Below are 21,113 nucleotides of genomic sequence, written 5' to 3' on the forward strand. Positions count from 1 at the left end.
TTCGTTGGGTGCTACCAACCTGTGGCACAGTTCTTGCCGTTGAGGGGGAGTGAGGGCAGGCTAGGGGGTAGACTAACAGGAGGAGTGGAAGGAGAACATGACTTGGGCAGTAAAGGGGCAGGCTTAGCACAATATTAAAATGAGAACAGTGGAAAAGAGGAAAAAATAAAGTAGAAATTAATAATCAAGAATCCAATAAATTGTTAAATTTTAAAAATAAAGTTGAGATTGAAAAGAAAAGATGAACAGGAGAATAATTATTAAAAACATAAAACGTGGGAATCTGAATTAAAGTGAGAGAAGGCCATGAGATGGAAAATGAAATACGTACATAGGATTAAGGATTGAAGGCAGGAATCAAGACTTAAGAAGGTCAATGTAAGGCATTATGTCCAACGAGGATGAAGCTTGGGGTCAGCATGAACCTAAAATGCCTGGAGCTCCAGTCCTGGGTGGGGATGAAAGGGGGGTAGCTACCAGCTATTGCCCATGAGGAAGGGCATCAGAAGCAAAGTCCAGGGTGGGACCAGCTGGCTCAGTGGAAAGTCCTCAGCTCAAACAGTGCTGTTAGTAGGTCATGGGCAGACTCAGAGGGCAGAGAGCACGAATTCACACCTCCAGATACCAGTAGCCTAGTGCAGGGAGGGACCACACTGACTGGGTCAGCAGTAGCTGGCTAAACTTCACCCTGGAAGCAAAAGAAATTTGTAGCAATATTTCCTTGAAATTAAGACCTTTCAAGATGAACACATAATACTTGCAGGATGTGTTAATTATTTTTAAACCAGTTAAAGTAATAACCACTTAAAAAAAATAACTTCTATCTCTTTGCTTCTGAAATACGGGAATTTCCTTTGTGTGTGTGTGACTTCAGGCATGCATTTATTTTTGTTTGTTTTATCTTTATTGTTGAAAATATTACAGATGTCCCTCCTTTTTCCCCCCCATTGATCCCCTCCACCCTGCACCTGCCCCCCCCCCCAGGCCTTCACCACACTATTTTCTGTGTCCTTGGGTTATGCATATATGCATATAAATTCTTTGGTTAATCTCTCCCCACCCACCCTACCCACCCCCGCCTTCCTTCTGAGATGCGTCAGTCTGTTCCATGCTTCTCTGTCTCTGGATCTGTTTGGTTCATCGGTTTATTTTGTTCATTAGATTCCACATATGAATAAGATCATGTGATACTTGTCTTTCTCTTACTGGCTTATTTCACTTAGCATAATACTCTCCAAGTCACACCATGCTGTCTCAAAGGGTAAGAGATCCTTCTTTTTGTGGTTGCATTGTATTCCATGGTGTAAATGTCCGAGAAGATGCTTGATATGATTTCAATCTTCTTGAACTTGTAGAGACTTGTTTTGTGTCCTAACATGTGGTCTGTCTTTGAGAATGTCCCATGTGTACTTGAGGAGAATGCATATTCTGCAGCTTTGCGATAAAATGTTCTGTAAATGTCTATTGTCAATTAAATCCATTTGATCTAGTGTGTCATGTAGGATCACTGTTTCCTTGTTGATTTTTTGTCTGGAAGATCTATCCAGTAAAGTCAGTGGGGTGTTAAATTCCCCTACCATGACTGCATTGCTGTTGATCTCTCCCTTAAAGTCCTCCAGAAGTTTTTTAAAAAATATATTTAGACGTTCCTATATCGGGTGCATATATGTTTACCAGGGTTATATCCTCTTGTTGGATAGATCTCTTCAGCATTATGTGACTTTTGTTATCTCTTGTTATGGCCTTCAATTTGAAGTCTACTTTGTCTGATATGAGTGTTGCTACCCCAGCTTTTTTTTTTTTCATTTCTATTTGCATGGAAAATTTTTTTCCATCCCTTCACTCTCAGTCCAGACATACATTTCAACAGACATTTTTCTTCTGTTCTGTGTATGTTTTGTGGGTATTACAGAATAGCCTAGTCTTCACAGTACAGGCACTGCAAATCTCAGCACTGGGATTTCCGTGATGCTAAGTCATGCCGAAGTACTTAGAACAGGTCAGCTGCTTCCTTACTTTTCACCTCTCTTCTGTCCATTTAGGCAGGCAGTAAACAGTTCCTGAGCATTTCTTACATGCTAGGCAGCCATGGGCACTAGAAATACCAAGTAAGACATGGCCCTATCCTGAAAGGGCTTTCAGTCTAGTAGGGAGAACTTGATAGACGTAAATAAATGGACAGATAAGGAAAGCAATGAATCTTCCTGCTCTTAGGCAGTGGTACAGAAAGACAAAGCAAGCATAGGCAGAGGACTCAGCATGTGCACACCCGCGAAGCTGGGAAACAGCCTGGGAGAAATATAGGAAGTTAAGTTTTGTGGGAGAAGGCAGAATGATAGAGAGATGAGGTTAGAGAAGGTTGGGGTGAGATTGGAATGGGCCTTGTTTGGCCCACATGAAAGTCCTAGGTAATGAGTTCCAGAGGATCTCAAATAAGGATAGAAAATAATCAGGTTTGTAGTTTACAAAGATCATTCTTTCACAGTGTGGTGGTTTGAGTCATCAAGAGGCCAGGTGAGCAGTTAGAATGCTGCTAAAACAATCCAGGAAAGAAATGAGGGCCCAAGGGAGAACTGTACAGGAGGAGATAGAGAGGGTGAATTGAGATTATTCAATAGGCAGAATTAAGAGGACTTGACGACCAATAGAATGGGGGTGGCGGTGAAGGATGACCTCAGAGTTTCTGCTTAGGTTTTCTAGTTGGGTGGTAGCACCCTTTCCCGAGGGAGAAAGTAGAGGAAGTGGGACAGGTCTGGGTCAAGTGCTGTGTAAATGTAGGGGATAATGGAGAAAAAGCTTCCTGACTTGATTCACAGCACACATCCACCCATCAGGCCTAGTGCGGACTTGGAGGCACAGATGAGGTCCTGATGAGTTAGTTTTGGACATGCTTGATCTGGGGAGCTTGTGTCCCATGCAAGTGGAAATATCCAGAAATCAAAGGGTGAGTGAGTTGGTAACTCAGGCTCTGGACTAGAGCTGTGTATCTGAAAGTCACTGGGCATGAATGACTCCCAGTAAGGGAGAACAAGTCACAGAAAGAGACTGAGTTTAAGAACTGAAATTGAGAGAGACCATCTTTGGATGGGAATGGAAAGGGGAAGCTTCTGAAAGTTTGATTAGCAGAATTACAGAAATAACCTTCACTCTATTCAATGAATTACTAGGTGAGATCATTAAAAACTCCTTCCCTTGTTGATGTGTGTGTGTGTCTATACCTATATCTGTATCTGTATCTGTATCTGTATCTGTATCTATCTCTATCTATATCTCTTTTATTTTATTTGAAAAGCTAAGTCGAAAAACTTAGAAACTACTGTCTTTGGGAAATTAAGATAAAGGTGACGTGAAAATTAAGTCCACGAGAACCTGTTTTTTAGGTTCTGACTTCCATAAAACTTCAGGAACACATTTATTTCTCATAAAGCACAGGAAGCCTTTCAGGGCAGGAGTGGCTGAGGTTATGAATATGCTCATGTTGTGCACATTCATTTCATAATGTTGAGCGAAGGCTTAAGATTGCTTCTGTGTTTCAGGTAATTCAGAGGTCCATGGGGCCAGCCAGCCTGAGTCTGCTCACCTTCAAAGTCTATGCATCACAGAAAAAGGACTCACCTCAGAAAACTTCTGTGAAGGTTAATGAGGTAACATGCTGTTCATCTTGGGATGTATTTTGAGCATCCAATTTACTTACCATGGGAAGTATACAATTTGTGTATCAGGAAGATATGACATTTTAGAGGACGTTTAATAGGAGGAAATACATTTCCTTATAGTTTATTATTCTTTGTGAAGTTACTAACCTGGCTTTTTCAACAGATAAACTTTAATTAATGGTACTTGGCATAGGGCATAATATTTCCTAGATTTTTACTGGGGAATCTGCTGTGTACCAGTAGATTGTAAGCACAGTTCGGTTCTATGTGATCTGCCTGATTCAAGACTGCTTATCAAGCCAAGAAAACAAATTGATTTTTCCTCTCTCTTAAAAAAAAAAAAAAAAATTAAAGACCTGGCCTCATTTTGCTTCTTCGCCAGATTAGAGGCTTATAAGTAGATGCTTAATGAATACTAAAGAAATAAAACAAGAAATCTTCTCTCCATTCACATCTTTTTTTTTTTTTTTTTTTGTCTGTACTTGCCACTGATAATTTTGGATATTTGATTTCTGTTGCCTGTGAGTAAAGTGACATAGACGTCTACCTTCAGGCATGAGCAGGGTTACTTGAATGGTGTTTATATAAAACTAAATAGCTTCTCTTTTGCCCTTTAGTCTCTTCTTCTCAGGCCTTGGGGCAGTAGAGTTTTTGAGGGTGAAGAAGGCAGCCAGTAGTGGCTGTGAAGAGTTTCTTCTCTGGGTGGGAAACAAACCTGCTATCCTGCTTTGATTAGCATCAGACTGATCATTTCAACTAAGTAACATGTTCTCCAGTTACTCTCAAGCTTTTATTTTTAACCCCCTCCAACCTACCCTTTAGAGTAATATTATTCTTTTTCCAAACTAAATCTAAGGCAGAATATCAAATTTCAGTATACAAAACAGACAAAGGAAGGCTGCTTTGTCTGCTACCAGCGGGGGGGGGGGGGGGGGGGGGGGGGGGGGGCAGTAGAAGACCTCATAGCACTGCCCTCTTGGCCTTGGCCTTATTGATTAAGGAAATAAGTAAGGTGCAGAGATCCTGTGAAGCAAGGTTTAGGGTACATGTAACCCTTAGAGTCCCTGCAGTTCATGAATTATTAGAAATACAATGCTTACAATTTTGGTAATTGATGTTGTTTCATTGCTGTATAGACACTTCTATTTTTTTGTTTTGTTTTTTAATGTATCCAGCTTTCACTCTACTCCATTCCTGAGGAGGGTCAGTCTAAATATGTGGAGGAGCCAAGGACTCAACTTGAAGAAAGCATCTCACATCTCCGACAGCATTGCGAGCCATATACAAGTTGGTGTCAGGTACAGCTCTTCTGAAAATGGAGTGAACACATTTCCGTTTAGAGTCAGTACTGGAAAGTGTGTATCAGCTGCATGTTTTCAGAAAAAGGCTTGATAAAGCACCCCAAGTTAAGAGTACCTAACTTACACATGTTCATCAGTGTCACCCCTGGGGGGTGGGGCAGAGAGCCGTAGCTCCCTGGCGATGGCTGTTGCCCTAGCTGCACAGAGAATTTCCCTCCCACCGGGTGGGTGCAGCACCATGACTAGAGTGGAGGGCTGGTAGTATCTTGTTGGTCACAGCTATGAAAACACTATTGTCTACCAGTAGAGGATACGGAGCTGGAACTCTAGAGGAAGGAAAAGAGCACAATATAACCATTTATGTCAAGATTGGAAAGTCCCCTCCCACTTAGAGATTCCACAAATCAGTACCACTTTAAACAGTAATGGTTACAGAGCATTTTGAATGCTATAATATGAAGATAAATAACTAAAAGAGGGTAGAATTACATATTTGAGTACTGAACTGTTTGCCCCAGTAACCCAAGAACTACTTAAACAGATTGGATTCTGTCACTGCTCAGGTTTTAGATCAGGCATTTGTCATTATGTTCATGAAGGCATTTCTGTGATTTTTAACATCTAAAACCGAAGTTTACAATTTATAGAATGCTGTCGTGGGCTTTGATACATATGTTTGCTATACTTGATCTTGATTTTGAAAATTGATGGAAAATTAGTAAAAAGCATGTAGATGTGTGTGACATGGTCTAGATTTATTTTGCTTGAAACTTACAAACTCAATTTTCATCCAGAACTTATTTAAAAATTTTAAATTTCCGCTGTCTATGTCAGTACTTAACCAATTTAGAAAGAAAATAGTAAGCATAGACTATCAACAATATGAATTAGGCCATTATACTTAAGTATCATAACCATATTATTGAGTTATATAATACCTAACATCTATACATAATGAGTTGTAAAACACTTAGACTTTATTCTCTTGTTCCAGAAGATTTTTAAGCCATCTGCTAGTGGTTAAGATAAGGTCAGCAAAGTTGTGCAAATATTTTTGTATCATGTAGGCATGACTACTGTTATTTCTCTCTCTCTTTTTTTTGTTTTGTTATGAAAGTACTTTGCCTCTAGCTTTCAACCTAAGATTGCTTTTTGTTTTTTACTTTTTCGTCAGTGCAGCAAAATACCTCTGTAGATGATAAAATAGTTATCAACATGTTTATTTGCACTACTTCTAAATAAATTTTGTGTGATTATAATGGTTTTATTTTCCTGTAGGATAAAGTCTTCATGAATAGAAATATCTTTAATTCTAGTCCCTTTCTTCAAGAACTAATTTAATTTTTTTCATGGTAAAAAGATTATGCCAGCAAAAGAAGTGGGCAGTCACTCTCGACATTAATCTGTAGCTTTTTTTTTTTTTAATGGGGAGCAAAAATCAATAATGAATTTTAATGAAATGATATTCAGTTGTTTTTTTTGTTTTTTATGTCCCTCTCCAAATTTAGCATTTATTATTTAAGTCCATTTAAAAGTATTAGGATAACTTGTTCTGACTTGAACTAAATTATATAAAACGAATCCTTTTCCAAGTGGCAACTGGTTCTGATAACTTCTGATACCCACACGTCTCTTTTCTCATCTTCGCTGTAGACTTCTTGAAGGTGGTTACCTTCTAGGTAGTTTTTGGGATCATCTGATGTTCATGTCCAAAGCCTTTTTGTTGTTGTTGCTGTTTTTAAGGGAATATTAACACTTCATTTGCTTTAGGACTAGGGTAACTGTCTTTCCAAAACTTAGATATATAGACTCCTTTGTTCCAGTAAAGCTAGTCATTCCTGCTTCAAATGAGCAGTTTTTAGATATAAGCTCTAAAATCATGGCAATCAGGAATTAGACTTAATATGAAAGACAGATTTAATCTCACAGGGAAAGGATTGATTATTGAGGGGACTGTTTGTCCATTCTCTTCAATTTTAATAGAGAATGACAAGGCTGGGTTGTTGAAACCACTCTACTTGAAATCTTTGCTTCCTGTGGCAATCATAAGCCATTCTGTGAGCAATTTGCACTGAAGGGGAGATTACAAAAGAAAATAAAGAACACAAAAAACCCAGATAGACACTATGTTTTTGTTTGAAAAGTGTTGATAACATGATAATTTATTCAGTAAAGACAAATATGTTTATTGTTACTTTCTAATCAGCAAATCCTACTCATTCATTTTCTTTTCACCTTTTTAGGAAATGTACTCCCAAACTGAGCCCAAGATGCAAAGTTTGGTTAAGTGGGGGTTAGGTAAGTTGATTTTTAATGAAGTATCATCAGTTTCTTCATTAACATCGGACTCTAACCGGGGTTCCATGGATGGGCTTCAGGAGATCTGTGAATTCCTTAAAATTATATGCAGAATCTTAGAGCTTTGTAGATTTTTCTGGGAAGACAATCTATTGTTTTCATCAGATTTCAGAGGGTTAATGTACCCAAACACTCAGGTAAGTCTCTTCAAGATCATTAGTATTTTTGGGCTAGCAAGTGCAGATATACTGGATTTTTTTCTTTAAATCTATTCCAGGTGCAATGTCCCGAACTCATGGTAACCCACACTGACCCATCAATAGGTTTTCAGAATCAGGAGAGCTCTTTTGCACAGCTATTAATACATTTTATAGAAGTTTAAAGGCAGGAAGAAACTGGGTTGGTGTGCCTAGGAAAGGCCTTATTGCATAATTAGTAGTGTTCTTACATTTTCATTAGTTCTTATTTTTTTCAAATTATAAAAGAAAGTTTATTTAGAAAGTCACAGAGGTAGAAAAGGTGAGCCAGCTGGGCTGCATGGGCTCAGGAACTGAGTTACAGAGGCAAAAGAAGGGCCCTTGGCGCTTTGGAAAAAGAAAGGCAGAGAGAATGTGCCTGGGGGAAGGACAGGGGGAAAGATTCAGGCATATGAGAGAGAGAGACAGAGAGAGAGAGAGAGAGACAGACAGACAGACAGACAGACAGACATGCCCTGGGGAAAGAAGGGGGTGGGTAAAGGCATGGGTGTGCTCAAGAGAGAGAAAGTGCACCTTCATTTTGTTTTTTAATTGTTGACAGTATTACAGATGTCCCCTACTTCCCCCCTTTGTCCAGGTTCTTCATTGTTTTTTACTGTCCTTGATTGTTTTCATAAGCATTTATCTCATAGACTCATAAACTGGGTTCACAGTCTATGTTTTGACTAATCTCAGTCAGGAACTGGTAACATTTTATTTCCCTTTTTGGACATCTTGGCAAATCAAACTCTTATTTTTACAAGTGTTTGTTTCCATGACAGAATAAAATAAAATGAGTATAGTTTACTTCTGTGCAAAGATCATGATAGAGTGTTGATGTGCTGATAGCCCTGAAACTACCAGATAAATAAATTTTTCATTTCAAGACAGTCATATTAATAGTCTACCAGTTCTTTAAATTATTCATGCATGTTAATAAGTAACATCTTAATTTTATTAATTTCATAAACACTTATTTAGTGCTTATTATGTACCAGGAACTACTAAAGTCTAAATACTTTAAAAATATTAATTTATGGCCTGGCCAGGTGGCTCAGTTGGTTGGAGCATTGTCCCATGCACCAAAAGGTTGTGGGTTCAATCCCCATTTAGGGCACATACGGGAGGCAACCGATCAATGTTTCTCTCTCACGTTTATATTTCTCTCTCTCTCTCTCTGTCTCTGTCTCCTCCTCCCCCTTCTTCTCTCTCTAAAATCAATAAAAACATATCCTCAGGTGAGGATAAAAATATATTAATTTATGTATAATCCCCACAACAACCCTGAAAAGTACTTTATTACCTTCATTTTTTTAAATCCTCACCCAAGGAGTGAGGATATTTTTTCCATCGATTTTTAGAGGGAGTGGAAAGGGGGAGAGACAGAGAGAGAAACATTGGTATGAGAGAGAAACATCAGTTGGTTGCCTCTTGTATGCACCCCAACCAGGGATTGAACCCACAACCTGAGTATGTGCCCTGACCTGGAATCGAATCCACCACCTTTTGGTGTATGGGACCATGCTCCAACAAACTGTGCCCCACCGGCCAGGGCTATTACCTTCATTTTTTATCTGAGGAAACTAAAGAACTCCTGATCTTTTATTTGGTCATATGTGACTGAGGAGATCTCTTCATTGTCACCTGTTATTTCCCATTGATTCAGAGCAGTAGGCATTATTAGCAATATGTCATTTTTTCTTCTCTTAGACTCATAGTCCAAGAGCAAAGCTCTTAAGAAGAAACATTCCGTTATGAGTTGTGGTGTTGTCTGCCAAGGCAGTCAGTCCATTTCCTAGCAGTCACAGCCAAGTCATGTTACCAGAATCTGGGCTTCAGCCTCAGTGCGGTCTTATAGCATATCTCCTTTCCCATTTCTTTGTGATTTACCCCCTTCGGCCCAGCTCACCAAGGCCATCTGGTTGTCCTATCAACTACTCCGTGTGTATGCCTAGAATTGAAAACACCATGGTAATAGGCAGAAATAAAGGGAAGCAGATGTCCTGGCCGGTTTGGCTCAGTGGTTAAAGCGTCGACCCTAGGACTGAAGGGTCCCGGGTTCGATTCCGGCCAAGGGCACGTGCCTCGGTTGCAGGCTCAATCCCCGGCCCTGGTGGGGCTTGTGTAGGAGGCAACCAGTCGATGTGTCTCTCTCACATTGATGTTTCTCTCTCTCTCCCCCTTCCACTCTCTCTGAAAAGCAATGGAAAAAAATATCCTTGGGTGGGGATTAAAAATAATAATAATGATAAAGGGAAGTAGAAAATTGTCTCAAATGACCCAGGCAAAAAGATGGAAACTTAAAACCAGGTTAAAGGCAAAGTAAAATGCCAGACAAGAATTAGTACCAACAACACAAGCCCTATAGTAGGATTTAAAATGATCACCACATTTCGCAAAGAACCCAGGAAATGGAAAACTGGCATGTGCCTGGTATTATCTGGGGGAGAGAATTATTGAGTATTCCAATTAGTTCAGTTCTGCATAAGTCACCGTAACGGCAAGCATTGAAGATCAAGGCTGATTAAGACAGTGGTCCCAACCACTGCTGCATATAATAAATTATTCATTATTAGTGCAAACACAGAGATGGTCACAGACCACTATCAAAGGTACAGAGGAAGGAGATTAGTTTAATAGAGATTAGGGAGATGGGAGCAGTCAGGGAAGGGCTTCTGAGATAAGCCTCAAAGAAACAGAGGTAGCCACACCAAAACATGGGGGTAAGGCTGCGCGGCATTCCACACAGAGGGCACAGCTCGATCCAGGCCTGGATGTATGACTCAGTGTTGGGTGCACTGGGAGCTGGAGGCAGATAGGGAGCACTGAAGATGAGGTTGAGAAAGAGATGTGAAGGCTTTTTAAGTCATGACCTAGCTAAAAGCCATTCATTAATTCCTTCAGTATTCATCAACTCCTAGCAGTATTTTTAATAAATTATCCGTTGAATGAACACCCACTGGTACCACTGAGGAAAGTAACATAGAAGTCTGAGCAGTGCCCCATTAAGGAGTGTATGTGCTCCTTGTTGAGACAAAATACACCCCTGGCTAATTAAACACAGTTGCTGTAGAAGTAGGCGCCAAGTTATGGTACAGAGAAGAAATATGATGGGACTTTAGAGGAAGAGAGGTGTGGGCTGATGAGCGTGGGAGAGGCTCTTCTGTGCAATTAGGACTTAAGCTGGCAGTTATTTGGTGGGATTGGCTCAGTGGAGAGGAGAGGAGATGTGGCATCATGCAAATGAGGTATAAGGCATGTTTAGACATGGCCAATAGGCCTACGTGTTGCCTTTATTTTTATTTATTTTATCACTATCAGCAGTGACTATTTCCCGCATATACTTGCACTACTAGTTTCTTTCATTATCCAAATTTATTCTGTTCTTGAGTTGGAATAATGAGTTCAGATAGCAAAGGATACTTTCCCCCTGAGTCTAATGTATTTGGTTCCTTAGTTACAGAAAGCAGGCCCCAAAGCGTCAGAGAGCGATAGATTTACCCAAATCTACAGGCATACCTCATTTTATTGTGCTTCACTTTATTGCCTTTTTTTTTTTTTACACAAATTGAAGATTTGTGGCAACCCTGCATTGAGCAAGTCTGTTGGTGCCATTTTTCCAAAAGGCTCAGATGATGGTTAGCATTTTTTTTTTTTTTTAGCAAAAAAGTATGTTTTAATTAAGGTATGTACATTGTTCTTTTCATCATAATGCTACTGCACACTTAATAGGCTGCACTACAGTAAAAACATAATTTTTACAGGCAATGGGAAACCAAAAAATTCATGTGACTCGATTTATCATGGTGGTCTGAAACCGAACTTTCAGTATCCCTGAGGTACTCCTGTATTCTGTGTTTCTGTGTTTGGATAACAAGTTTGGATGGCAGGGGATCCCTGTATTTGTATTTCTCCCCGTGTGAGTAGAGTCAGGTGTGTAGCCTTCAGGAATATGAAGGGAATCTGACATTACTATACTGTCAGTAGGTTGTCAGGCCAGAATGCTTGAAAATTGGATACTTGGTATGTGAATAGTAAATCATGTTTATCATAGAAAAAGAATGTGTTGAAAAGAAGCATATTAGCAGAAAGCCAAGAATACATTATTTGAAAAGCATTTGATACTATATATATTAGTTAGATTTAAGATTTTTTTTTATAATGAGGAATTTATGGAACTGTTTCCTCATCTGATTCTATTGTAGACAGCTATGAATATCTTCAAAATGCACCTCCTGGATTTTTTCCAAGACTTGGTGTTATTGGTTTTGCTGGCATCGTTGGACTCCTTTTGGCTAGAGGTAGGTACAATTTTGTGGGTTTTTAAAAAACAGCTCATAAGGGAGAGAGAAGATATATAGTTGGTTCTTTCTTTTCATTCATCAGTTTTCAGAATAATGAGTTGGATCCTGAGTATGGCCTTCTTAATATATAATTGATATGGTTGTTTCCTTCAGGATATTTGATTTTAAGCATACATGGAAAGTGTAAAAAACATAAAATGCAAAGTTGTATACTCTTGGTTGAAAAAAGAAATTAGTTATCCTTTATAGGCACATTTACTTGTTCAAATTGCTGTTGTTCTTTGGTACAGAAAGAGAGAATGTTTGTTAACCAAAGTCTGTGATATCTGAGACACTGATTTAAAATGTTTGACTATTAAGATCAGGCTATTAATCACAGTAAGTAGAACAGTGATTTCATAGACATTTTATTAAATTTTTTGATGTGTTATAGCTTCAGTACTTGAGGATATAAAAAATTTTAAACACTTAAAAGCTAACAAATGCCAACTTAAATATTAGTATACTTCTGGATTATAAAACATTTATAGGAAATAAAGGATGGTAAAACCCTTCACAATAATGAAATGGATCTCTTATGAACTACTTGAATTTTCACTGATTGTGAAATCCAGACTTTACTAAAATTCCTAAAATAGAAAGTTTATGAACCTTGTAATCAGATCCCCATAAAAGATTAGTGTAGAGACTAGTTTGGTACCCATTCCTCCAGTTTAAAAAATCTCTGCTGTACGTGCCTTAACCATAATGTTAGAATCTGGAGAAGCACTATTGGTGCCACTCCCCAACCTGTGGAATGAACTCTTATTGGAGTTTCTGTGCCCTCCTCCCATCTGTGTAAGAATTAAATTTAGAGTTCATTTTTCCTAATCAGCTTGAGAAATAGTTGAACCAATTCCGCCTTCTCCCCCCCCCCCCCCCCCCGTTTCTGTAAAGCTGTCCAGAAAAGCATTCCTGTCTTATTTAGATAGTGTTCAGAATTTATGAAGATCCCAAGGCCAGGGTATTGGAATCTTGGCTACTAATTAACATATCTTCTCCCAGAATTACAGTTTTGTGTGTGTGTGTGTGTGATGAGAGGACTTGAAATCTTTTCTCTTAGTAAATATCCAGGATTCAATATTATTAACTATAGGTACCCTGCTATACATGAGCTCTCTAGTCTTATTTTCTGTTTCTTTATCCATTCATCCATTGTCAGACACTTAGGTTGTTCCCATGTATTGGCCATTGTGAATAGTGCTGCAATGAACTTGGGAGTACAGATAACTCTTCGAGATACTGATTTCATTTCCTTTGGGTATATACCCAAAAGAAGGTTTGCTGGACCATATGATAGGGTTTCTTGAGCATATCTGCTAAGATAGTCTGCCTTAGTTGATGAGGATGGCCATGGCTGTGGTGGTGACAAGAGAGGTGAGTGCATGATCATTCAGAAGAACTGGGCCCGGCCAGGCCTCTCAAGGTCTGGCAGGTGGTTGTTGCTTGCTCTTGTGGCCCTCTGGTGACTCCCCCCAGCCCTGGCAGCCAGTGGTTCCCCTCTGGCAATGCTGATAGTTACAGCTCAGACCACTGGCTTCTTGGGAGGTGTGGGCATGGAGATGACGGAGGCAGGAGGTTGCATTTCCTTCCTGAAATTCTGGGGTCCCTGCTCATTGTGTGAACCAGTAGGAGCCGGAGGCCCGAGAGCTGCTGCATATCGGCTTTCTCTGGAGGAGTGAGAAATGGCAGGCTGGCAGGCTTGCTGCCCTTCACTTGGTCCTCAGCTGTGTGAGCCGCCCAGGTGCTGAAAGCTTCGTGTACAGGTGGGATCCCAGGGGTGTGGCAGGCTTTTCTCTTTGGGAGTAATTATATCCTTTCAATCAAGGCAATAGGACAGGGAGAGAAACATTAATTTATTAAGAGTCTAGATTGATAATATTTGTATTCTTTTCTGCAACCCCCATTCCATCTTTGGGGATTTGCCTGTTTAAAGTTAAAAACCAATAAACAGCACTTACACATTATTCTGTGTAAGCGTTAATAACATACATTGCACTAGCATCTATAGGGTGTCCCAAAAATGTATATATACACTTTGAATAATTATAAAGGCAGTGTTTATTAAAATACATTTCATTTTCAAAACTGAGCTATCAGCTGTTAAAGTGTATATACATTTTTGGGACATGCTGTATATGCATCCCATATAAAAACCTGTGCCTCTCAGTGGAAACTGTTTCTCATATCAAGTTCATTTCAAGTGTATTTTCCTGTTTTACCTACTACCTGTTTTCTTAACCTCATTCTCAGGTTTCTCCCAGCTCTCCGTCCTGTTCAATTCCCCTTTTCCCGAGGCAGCATATCCTCTCAGTCTGGACTGATACTCAGCACAGCTGTTGTCTTGGGACAGGGCTCCATGCTCTCTTGGGTGTGACCCTCTTTTCTCGTTCCATGTCATCATTTCCTTGGTTTGCTCTGCCATGCTGTTGAACTACATGCTTAAGTCACTTTCAAAAAAGCCTATGTTGGAGGTAAACTTTCCAGGTCCTTGCAGGTCTGAAAATTACTTTTTGCCCTCATACCAAGTAATAGTTCTGTTGGGCCTAGAGTTTGTTTTCCATCACAACTTTGAAGGCCACTTCTTCTAGCATCAGGAATTGCAGATGTGAGTCAGCAACCAGCATGGAAGCTTGCTCCTTTGGAAGTGATTCATTTTTTTCCTGGAAGCTTTGAAGATCTCTTAATCTGCAGTGCTCTGAATTTCCATGGTGCTGTGATTACATATAGTTTCATTCCTGGTTGAGCATTTTGGTGGCTTGCAGTCTTCAGCTGGAGGAAGAGATCTATCTTGTATTTGTTTGGAAATTTACTCTCATCCTTTTCCTTCCTGAACTCATATGAATTAGCAATTGAGCTGTTTAAACTAACCCTATATGTCTCATATTTTCTTGATTATTTTATTTTATTCTTTTTAATTTTTTTTACTTGGTCATTTCCAAGACCTCATTTTTGTTCTCTGATTGTTCCTTTTTCGTAGAACTCTTTTTTTAAATGTAGTAGCTTCTTGAATTTATTCGATGATACTTAATTACATAATTACAGGTTTAGTTTTGTTTTTAACTTTTGTTTCCTATAGGGTCATTTTTTTCCTTCTTGCTTATCTTGATCTTCTCTCTCTCTCTTTTTTTAAAATCTTTACCTGAGGATATTTTTTACATTGCTTTTCAGAGAGAGGGGGGGAGAGAGGGGGGCAGGGGAAGAGAAAGAGAGAGAAACATCGATGTTACAAAGACACATCAATTGGTTGCCTCCCGCATGTGCCCCATCTGGGGCCGGGGGTCAAGCCTGCAACCAAGGTACATGCCCTTAGCCAGAATCAAACCTAGGAACCATCAGTCTGAGGGCTGATGCTCTAACCACTGAGCAAAACTGGCTAGGGCTCAATCTTCTCTTTTATATTTATAGGCTTTCCTCAAATGACTAGTGATCCTTGGTTGTACAGTCATGTTTAAGAACAAAGCAATTGAAATGACAATAGGAACTTTTGGAGCATAGATGGGGCTTGCTGGCAGGCAGGTTCTATGTCAGGGTGAGCTGAATGGAAACTGACCTTAATATGGGAGGCGCCTACCCTCAGTGCCCGAGTCAGGAAGGCTCTACTCTCAGGCACTTACATGCAGTGCACACACACCAGTGATCTTAGTTCTCAACAGAAATCCATGGCACTTCTTTAGAGATACTCCATCCAGTTTTTAAATTTTTGCCTGGAGAGCCGCCTGGCCACAGGCAGTTTTGCCCTGGACTGGCGTGGGGGAAGGAGAAAGTCAGCTGGCCCATGCACAGAACTTGCATTTATACCCCTGTCTTGATCGCTGGTTGCCCTCTGCACCCTTCCTAGTACCTGCCATCTCTGGGCTTCTGGGACATCCTGTTCCCTCCTCCACTGCAGCCCCTCCCTCCTCAGGACTTAAAGGCTGTGTGTCCTCTTGCTTCCATCCACTCGCCATTTTCTGAAAATTGGTTGATACTTACCTGTCAGTGCCCCCCACACATTTTCATTTTGCTGTGGGCTTGTCTGTATCTTATTCTTACACTGTTATTATCATGGAGTATTAGAAAGGAGAAGAGAGGAATACTTGTGTTCAGTAGGTAAATAGGAAGCCAGTTTACTATAAAAGAACATAAACCTTAGAAGCCAAAATAATGTGTTTTTTCTTTGCAAAACATTCTTTTTTCCTGCTTCCTTGAAAATGGTGGCTCTCTTAAACATTGCGCTGATGAAAGAAGCCAGTCGCAAAGAACATATATTATATGATTCCATTTATATGAAATGTCTGAGTAGGTAAATCATTAGAGAGAGAAAGTAGATGAGTGGTTCCCTAGGGCTGGGGGCAAGAGGAATTGGGGGTGACTGCTGATGGATGTGGGGTTTCTTTTGGGGTTGATGAAAATTTTCTCAAATTGCTTGTGGTGATGGTTGCACACCTCTGTGAATATCCTAAAGCCACTGAATTATACACTTTAAAACACTTTGAACAGGTGAATTGTATGAATTCTATCTCACTGAAGGTATGAAAATGTGGTGGTCCTTTTTGATATGTTTGATATTGTTGGGCACACTCTGTCAGTCTAGGACCGAAGAAGTTTTACTCAGTGTTAGGCAAATTGTGATGGTAAAGATGGAATCATTTAACAGTGTCCACAACCTTTTATTAATAGGTTCAAAAATAAAGAAGCTGGTGTACCCACCTGGTTTCATGGGATTAGCTGCCTCTCTTTATTATCCACAACAAGCCATCGTATTTGTCCAGGTAAGTTAGACCCAGTAAGTTAAGGTGTCCTTATCAAGCTTAGGTATGTATGGGTTTATTGCTTAATTTTATTTTATAGCTTTTATAACACCAGACTAAAATTTGTTTGCACATATAAATGAATACAGCAGATTTAAATGTCTTTCTCCACTATGAACTTTAGTTCTGCATTCAGCGTTATATCAGTCATATGGGCCTTCAGAGAATGCACACTAATTTGAATATTAATAAAAGAAAACTTAAGATACCTTTTTTTGCCTATTGACATGGAAGTCCAGAGACTCAAATTCCAAAGTTGATAGTTATGGTCCATTCTCAGTTTGGGTGTATCTGGTCACAACCTGCCCTCCTTGGAGTTGCAGGCCCAGGCCTGTGCTTGGCCCTCCATGTCTTCTCCCTGGTCCTGGAGCTGGCCTCGCTTTCCTTGCTGGGGTACTTCAGGGAGTGCAGGCCCCTCTGCTGGGAGCACCCTTCTCGGGGCTCTCATTTGGCTGCTCCTTTCTCACCCTTCAGGCCTTAGCTTGATGGCATCCTGGCAAGTAGAACACAATGGCAGGCAACATGGTTAAAGCTGATGTCTTAGTCAGCTTGAGCTGCCTTAACGAAACATCACAGACCGTGGGGCTTAAATGACAGAAATTTATTTCCTCACAGTTTTGGAGGGTGGAAGTCCAAGATCAAGGTGTCAGCAAGATTGGTTTCTCTTGAGGCCTCTCTCCTTGGCTTGCAGATGACCACCTTCTCACTGTGTCTTCACATGGCCTTTTCACTGTACATGTGCATCTCTGGTATCTCATCCCCACCATACAGTGACACCAGTCATATTGGATTAGAGCCCCACCCTTCTAACTTCATTTGACTTTAAAAGACCCTATCTCTAAATAAAGTTACTCTGTGGGTTAGGGTTTCAACATACGAATTTTGGGGGGAAGTAATTCAGTCCATAACCACTGAACCAGCAGGTCTCAAAGTATGGTCCTTGGACCAGCAACATCAGGATCACCTGGGAACTTGTTAGAAATGCAAATTCTCATGGAACCTGCAGGAACCAACCATGTGGACAAATGAAAAATGCCTTTTGTCTACAAATTGCAGTGATCCTACATAAACATGGAGGTCTCTGTCTGGCTTAGGACAGCTGACTAATTCTGATCGTTCCCCTCCATACAACCTTTAAAACCGGCACTCCAGGTACTGCTTTCCTTGCCACTTCGTTTAATATCTCTGCTGATTGAGTGCACTGGATTATTAATATACAACCAGGTGAAGTTGCTTCTGCATCCATCTTTTTTTTTTAAAAAATATATCTTTATTGATTTCAGAGAGAGGGAAGGAGAGGGAGAGAGAGAGATAGAAACATCAATGATGAGAGAGTCATTGATCGAGCCCACAACCCGGGCACGTGCCCTGACCGGGAATCGAACCCCGATCGCCTGGATCCCAGGCCGATGCTCAACCGCTGAGCCACGCCAGCTGGGACTGAATCCATGTTAACTGATTTTTGAAAATAGGAGTCCACTGTGCTGACTGCTGCTGACAGTCAGGGTACAGTTAACGTGCTGGAGTTGATATGAAGGGTTTACTCAAGTTAAATTGTACTTGATACTGCTGAAATACAGAAGACAGAAACTGTCCTGTCATGTCTCTTCCCAAAGTCATCATGGGTTTTGGATTTGTTTTAAGTATTTTTTCTTTTACTCTTTTCCTCCTACATGGCCTTTGGGACATGGAAATATCCAGGGAACACAGTGTAGCTCTGCAGACTTTGCTGCTGTTGGTGGTGTAGTCATCACATTTTTGTGATAAACACATTCTTTTGTGTTTTCTTTTAATAAAGATTTTTTAAAAATATGTTTTTATAGATTTCAGAAGAGGAAAGGAGAAGGAGCGAGAGATAGAAACATCAATGATGAGAGAGTCATTGATTGGCTGCCTCCTGCACAACCCCTACCGGGGATCGAGCCCTCAACCCGGGCATGTTCTCTGACCAGGAATCCAACTGTGACCTCCTGGTTCATAGGTCAATGCTCAACCACTGAGCCATGCTGGCCGGGCAGAAACACATTCTTTTGGATAAAAATAAGTAATAAATTTTTTTAAGTTAAAAAAAGAAATGCAAATTCTCAGGCCCCAACCCAGACCTCCTGACTGAACTTAGTGGGACTCTAGGCATAGAATCCCATGGAAAACTGGCAAGAGCAAAGCAGGCTCTAGGTTTTGAGTTCCTGGACAGCTGATAGAGAAAGGGACCAGTTGCCAGAACTTCCATATCACACAAAGACTTGTGGAGGAGGAGGAGCAGTGCTGTCACCACAATTGGGCTCTGAGGGCTCTGAGCCAGGCTGACATGACACTGAGCTCCCTGGAGTCCTCATGGCAGGATTGAGTCTAGATTCCTGGATCATGCTACAGTTGTAGATGGGACCCTAGTGGCTCTAGCTATGGGAAATTGATGGCTTTGGTGGCAAATTCCAGTAAGATCCCTCTAGCATGGTCTTGATGTTGTTTGTAGCAGCCCTGGAAGCAGACACTGTTTTGCCTGTTTCAGCCCCAGCTCAGGAACAGGATCATTCTGCCTGCTCTAGATCATAAAAATAATCTAACATCATGTCAGCCTCCTATAGTTTAAACAATAAATGGATAGGGTGGGCCTGGCAGCTGATTGAGAAGCACAGGTGGCTGCCCCTTGAGTAGGTCTTTTTAAAATCTTATATGCCATAGCATATGTTGAAAAAGATCTTTGGTGTTCACAACCAAGATAGTAGGATACAAATCTGAGTTGCATTCTAATTTATTTTTAAAGTCAGTGGGAAGGAGTTTTGTCATTTATTTTGTACCTAGGGTAAGCCAGAACAAAACAATTAACTTTATTTTCACTAGGTATAAAACATTAATGATCTCTTTGGGATGGTGAAAGTGTTCTAGAAATGGATAGTAATGATGGTTGCATAACATTGTGAATGTATTATTTAATGCCATTGAATTGTACACCTAAAATGGTTAAAATTGTAGATATTATGTTATGTTACGTGTATTTTGCCACAGTAAAACAAAACAAGCATCAGTGATTGAAAAGGATTTTCTGATATTGTTTTAGTATCATTTGGTTCCTGTTTCACAGTTTAAATTCTTGTGGTTTTTTAATGAATACTCTCACTTTGGACAAGCCCCTTAATCACATACATTCTGTTTTCTGTTCAGTAGTGTTTGGATAAAAGTACCGTAGAAAACCTTTAAAATGATAGTGAATGTTATTTTCCTCTCAGAAATTTATAACACCAAAAACAATTTTATATATGTGGTGAATGCTCAAAATGGCTCCCTATGGGTCCAAGAATCTCACCTTATTTTAAGAACAGTTGGAGCAACTGGAAGAATATGACTTGTAAGAAACCAACAGGTTACAACAAGCGCTGGCTTTACTAGCGCCATGACCTTAGACAAGTCACTTGGCCTCTGAATATTTCCTTATCATCTTTGCCTACTTACCTACCACACAGGGTTGTTATATAGAATGGAGATAATTCATGTGAATGTGTTTTGTAAACTAATATGTTATATATGGATAAATTATTATAAAAATTAGGAATAAAAGAATAACTTCAGAAATTTGCGTTACTGTCATGTGGAAGAGTAATCAGCATTCTTTGTCATAAATAGGACCAATGAATGCAAATTACTGGAAGCGTGGTTTTTAAAGAAAGCTCAATACTTTGAAAAAAGTTTCCAACCACTAAAGCTAGCTAGCCACAGGTGGACAGGTTCCTTTTAAGGTACCTGACCCCCAAATATTCTTTGACCCTGGCGCCTATATCTTAGGATGTTGTAGAAAGGATTTGGGGTCAGGAGGCAAAATCCCTGTAGCAACTCGAAGACTTTATGTTTTGGGGACCTGGGAAGACTGGGAGCATCTTCATTGGGTTCACCATTTTTTTATCTAAACCCTAAAATGAATGATTGGTTTTCAGCTTGGCGAATGTGACTTGGTTGGCTGTTATGTGCTAGATGTGGTAGGTACAAGTCGCCTTTCTGCATCTGCGTTTCAGGAATTTCCCATACCAGCAGTTATCTCCTACATTTTTTTCCTTGAAATTGTGAAAGTTTGGAATATACACCTGATTCGTGGCAGATTATTTTAAATGATAACTACATACGACCAAACTATGTTTCTTATTCTGTTTTTACTGTTTTTTATTTGCCCATGTTGCACAGTTTTAATGTGTATGTCTCCAGACTTCTATAGCCATCATATGTTTAAATACAGTTCTGTTGGAAATAGGGAAAAGAATAGTGGAGAATTCTGTTCCTTACCAGTCACATATGGACCAGCAGTGAATCTTTTGTATTTTGTTTCAAGGTCAGTGGGGAGAAACTGTATGACTGGGGTTTACGAGGATACATAGTCGTAGAAGATTTGTGGAAGGAGAACTTCCAGAAGGTGAGAAAGAGCTTTTTCATTGTCTTCCTTTTGCTTTAAATGTGTAGTTTCCTAGGGTTTTGTGAAATTCTTGATAACCCTATCGCT

At 40.0% G+C, this 21,113-nt stretch overlaps 1 protein-coding gene across 1 annotated transcript in view; it reads left to right on the forward strand.

Annotated features, from left to right (window-relative positions):
• The window catches only part of APOO (apolipoprotein O), a 55,647-nt gene that overhangs the window by 15,881 nt on the left and 18,653 nt on the right, over positions 1 to 21,113 (forward strand). Inside the window, exons 2-7 of the mRNA XM_081125082.1 lie at positions 3,537 to 3,644; positions 4,832 to 4,954; positions 7,201 to 7,255; positions 11,697 to 11,792; positions 16,497 to 16,588; positions 20,946 to 21,026. Coding sequence (XP_080981208.1) covers positions 3,537 to 3,644; positions 4,832 to 4,954; positions 7,201 to 7,255; positions 11,697 to 11,792; positions 16,497 to 16,588; positions 20,946 to 21,026 — 555 coding nt within the window. The remainder of the gene's footprint in view (positions 1 to 3,536; positions 3,645 to 4,831; positions 4,955 to 7,200; positions 7,256 to 11,696; positions 11,793 to 16,496; positions 16,589 to 20,945; positions 21,027 to 21,113) is intronic.

Source organism: Miniopterus schreibersii (genome assembly GCF_964146895.1).
Source record: "Miniopterus schreibersii genome assembly, chromosome: X".
Classification (NCBI taxonomy): Eukaryota; Metazoa; Chordata; class Mammalia; order Chiroptera; family Miniopteridae; genus Miniopterus; species Miniopterus schreibersii.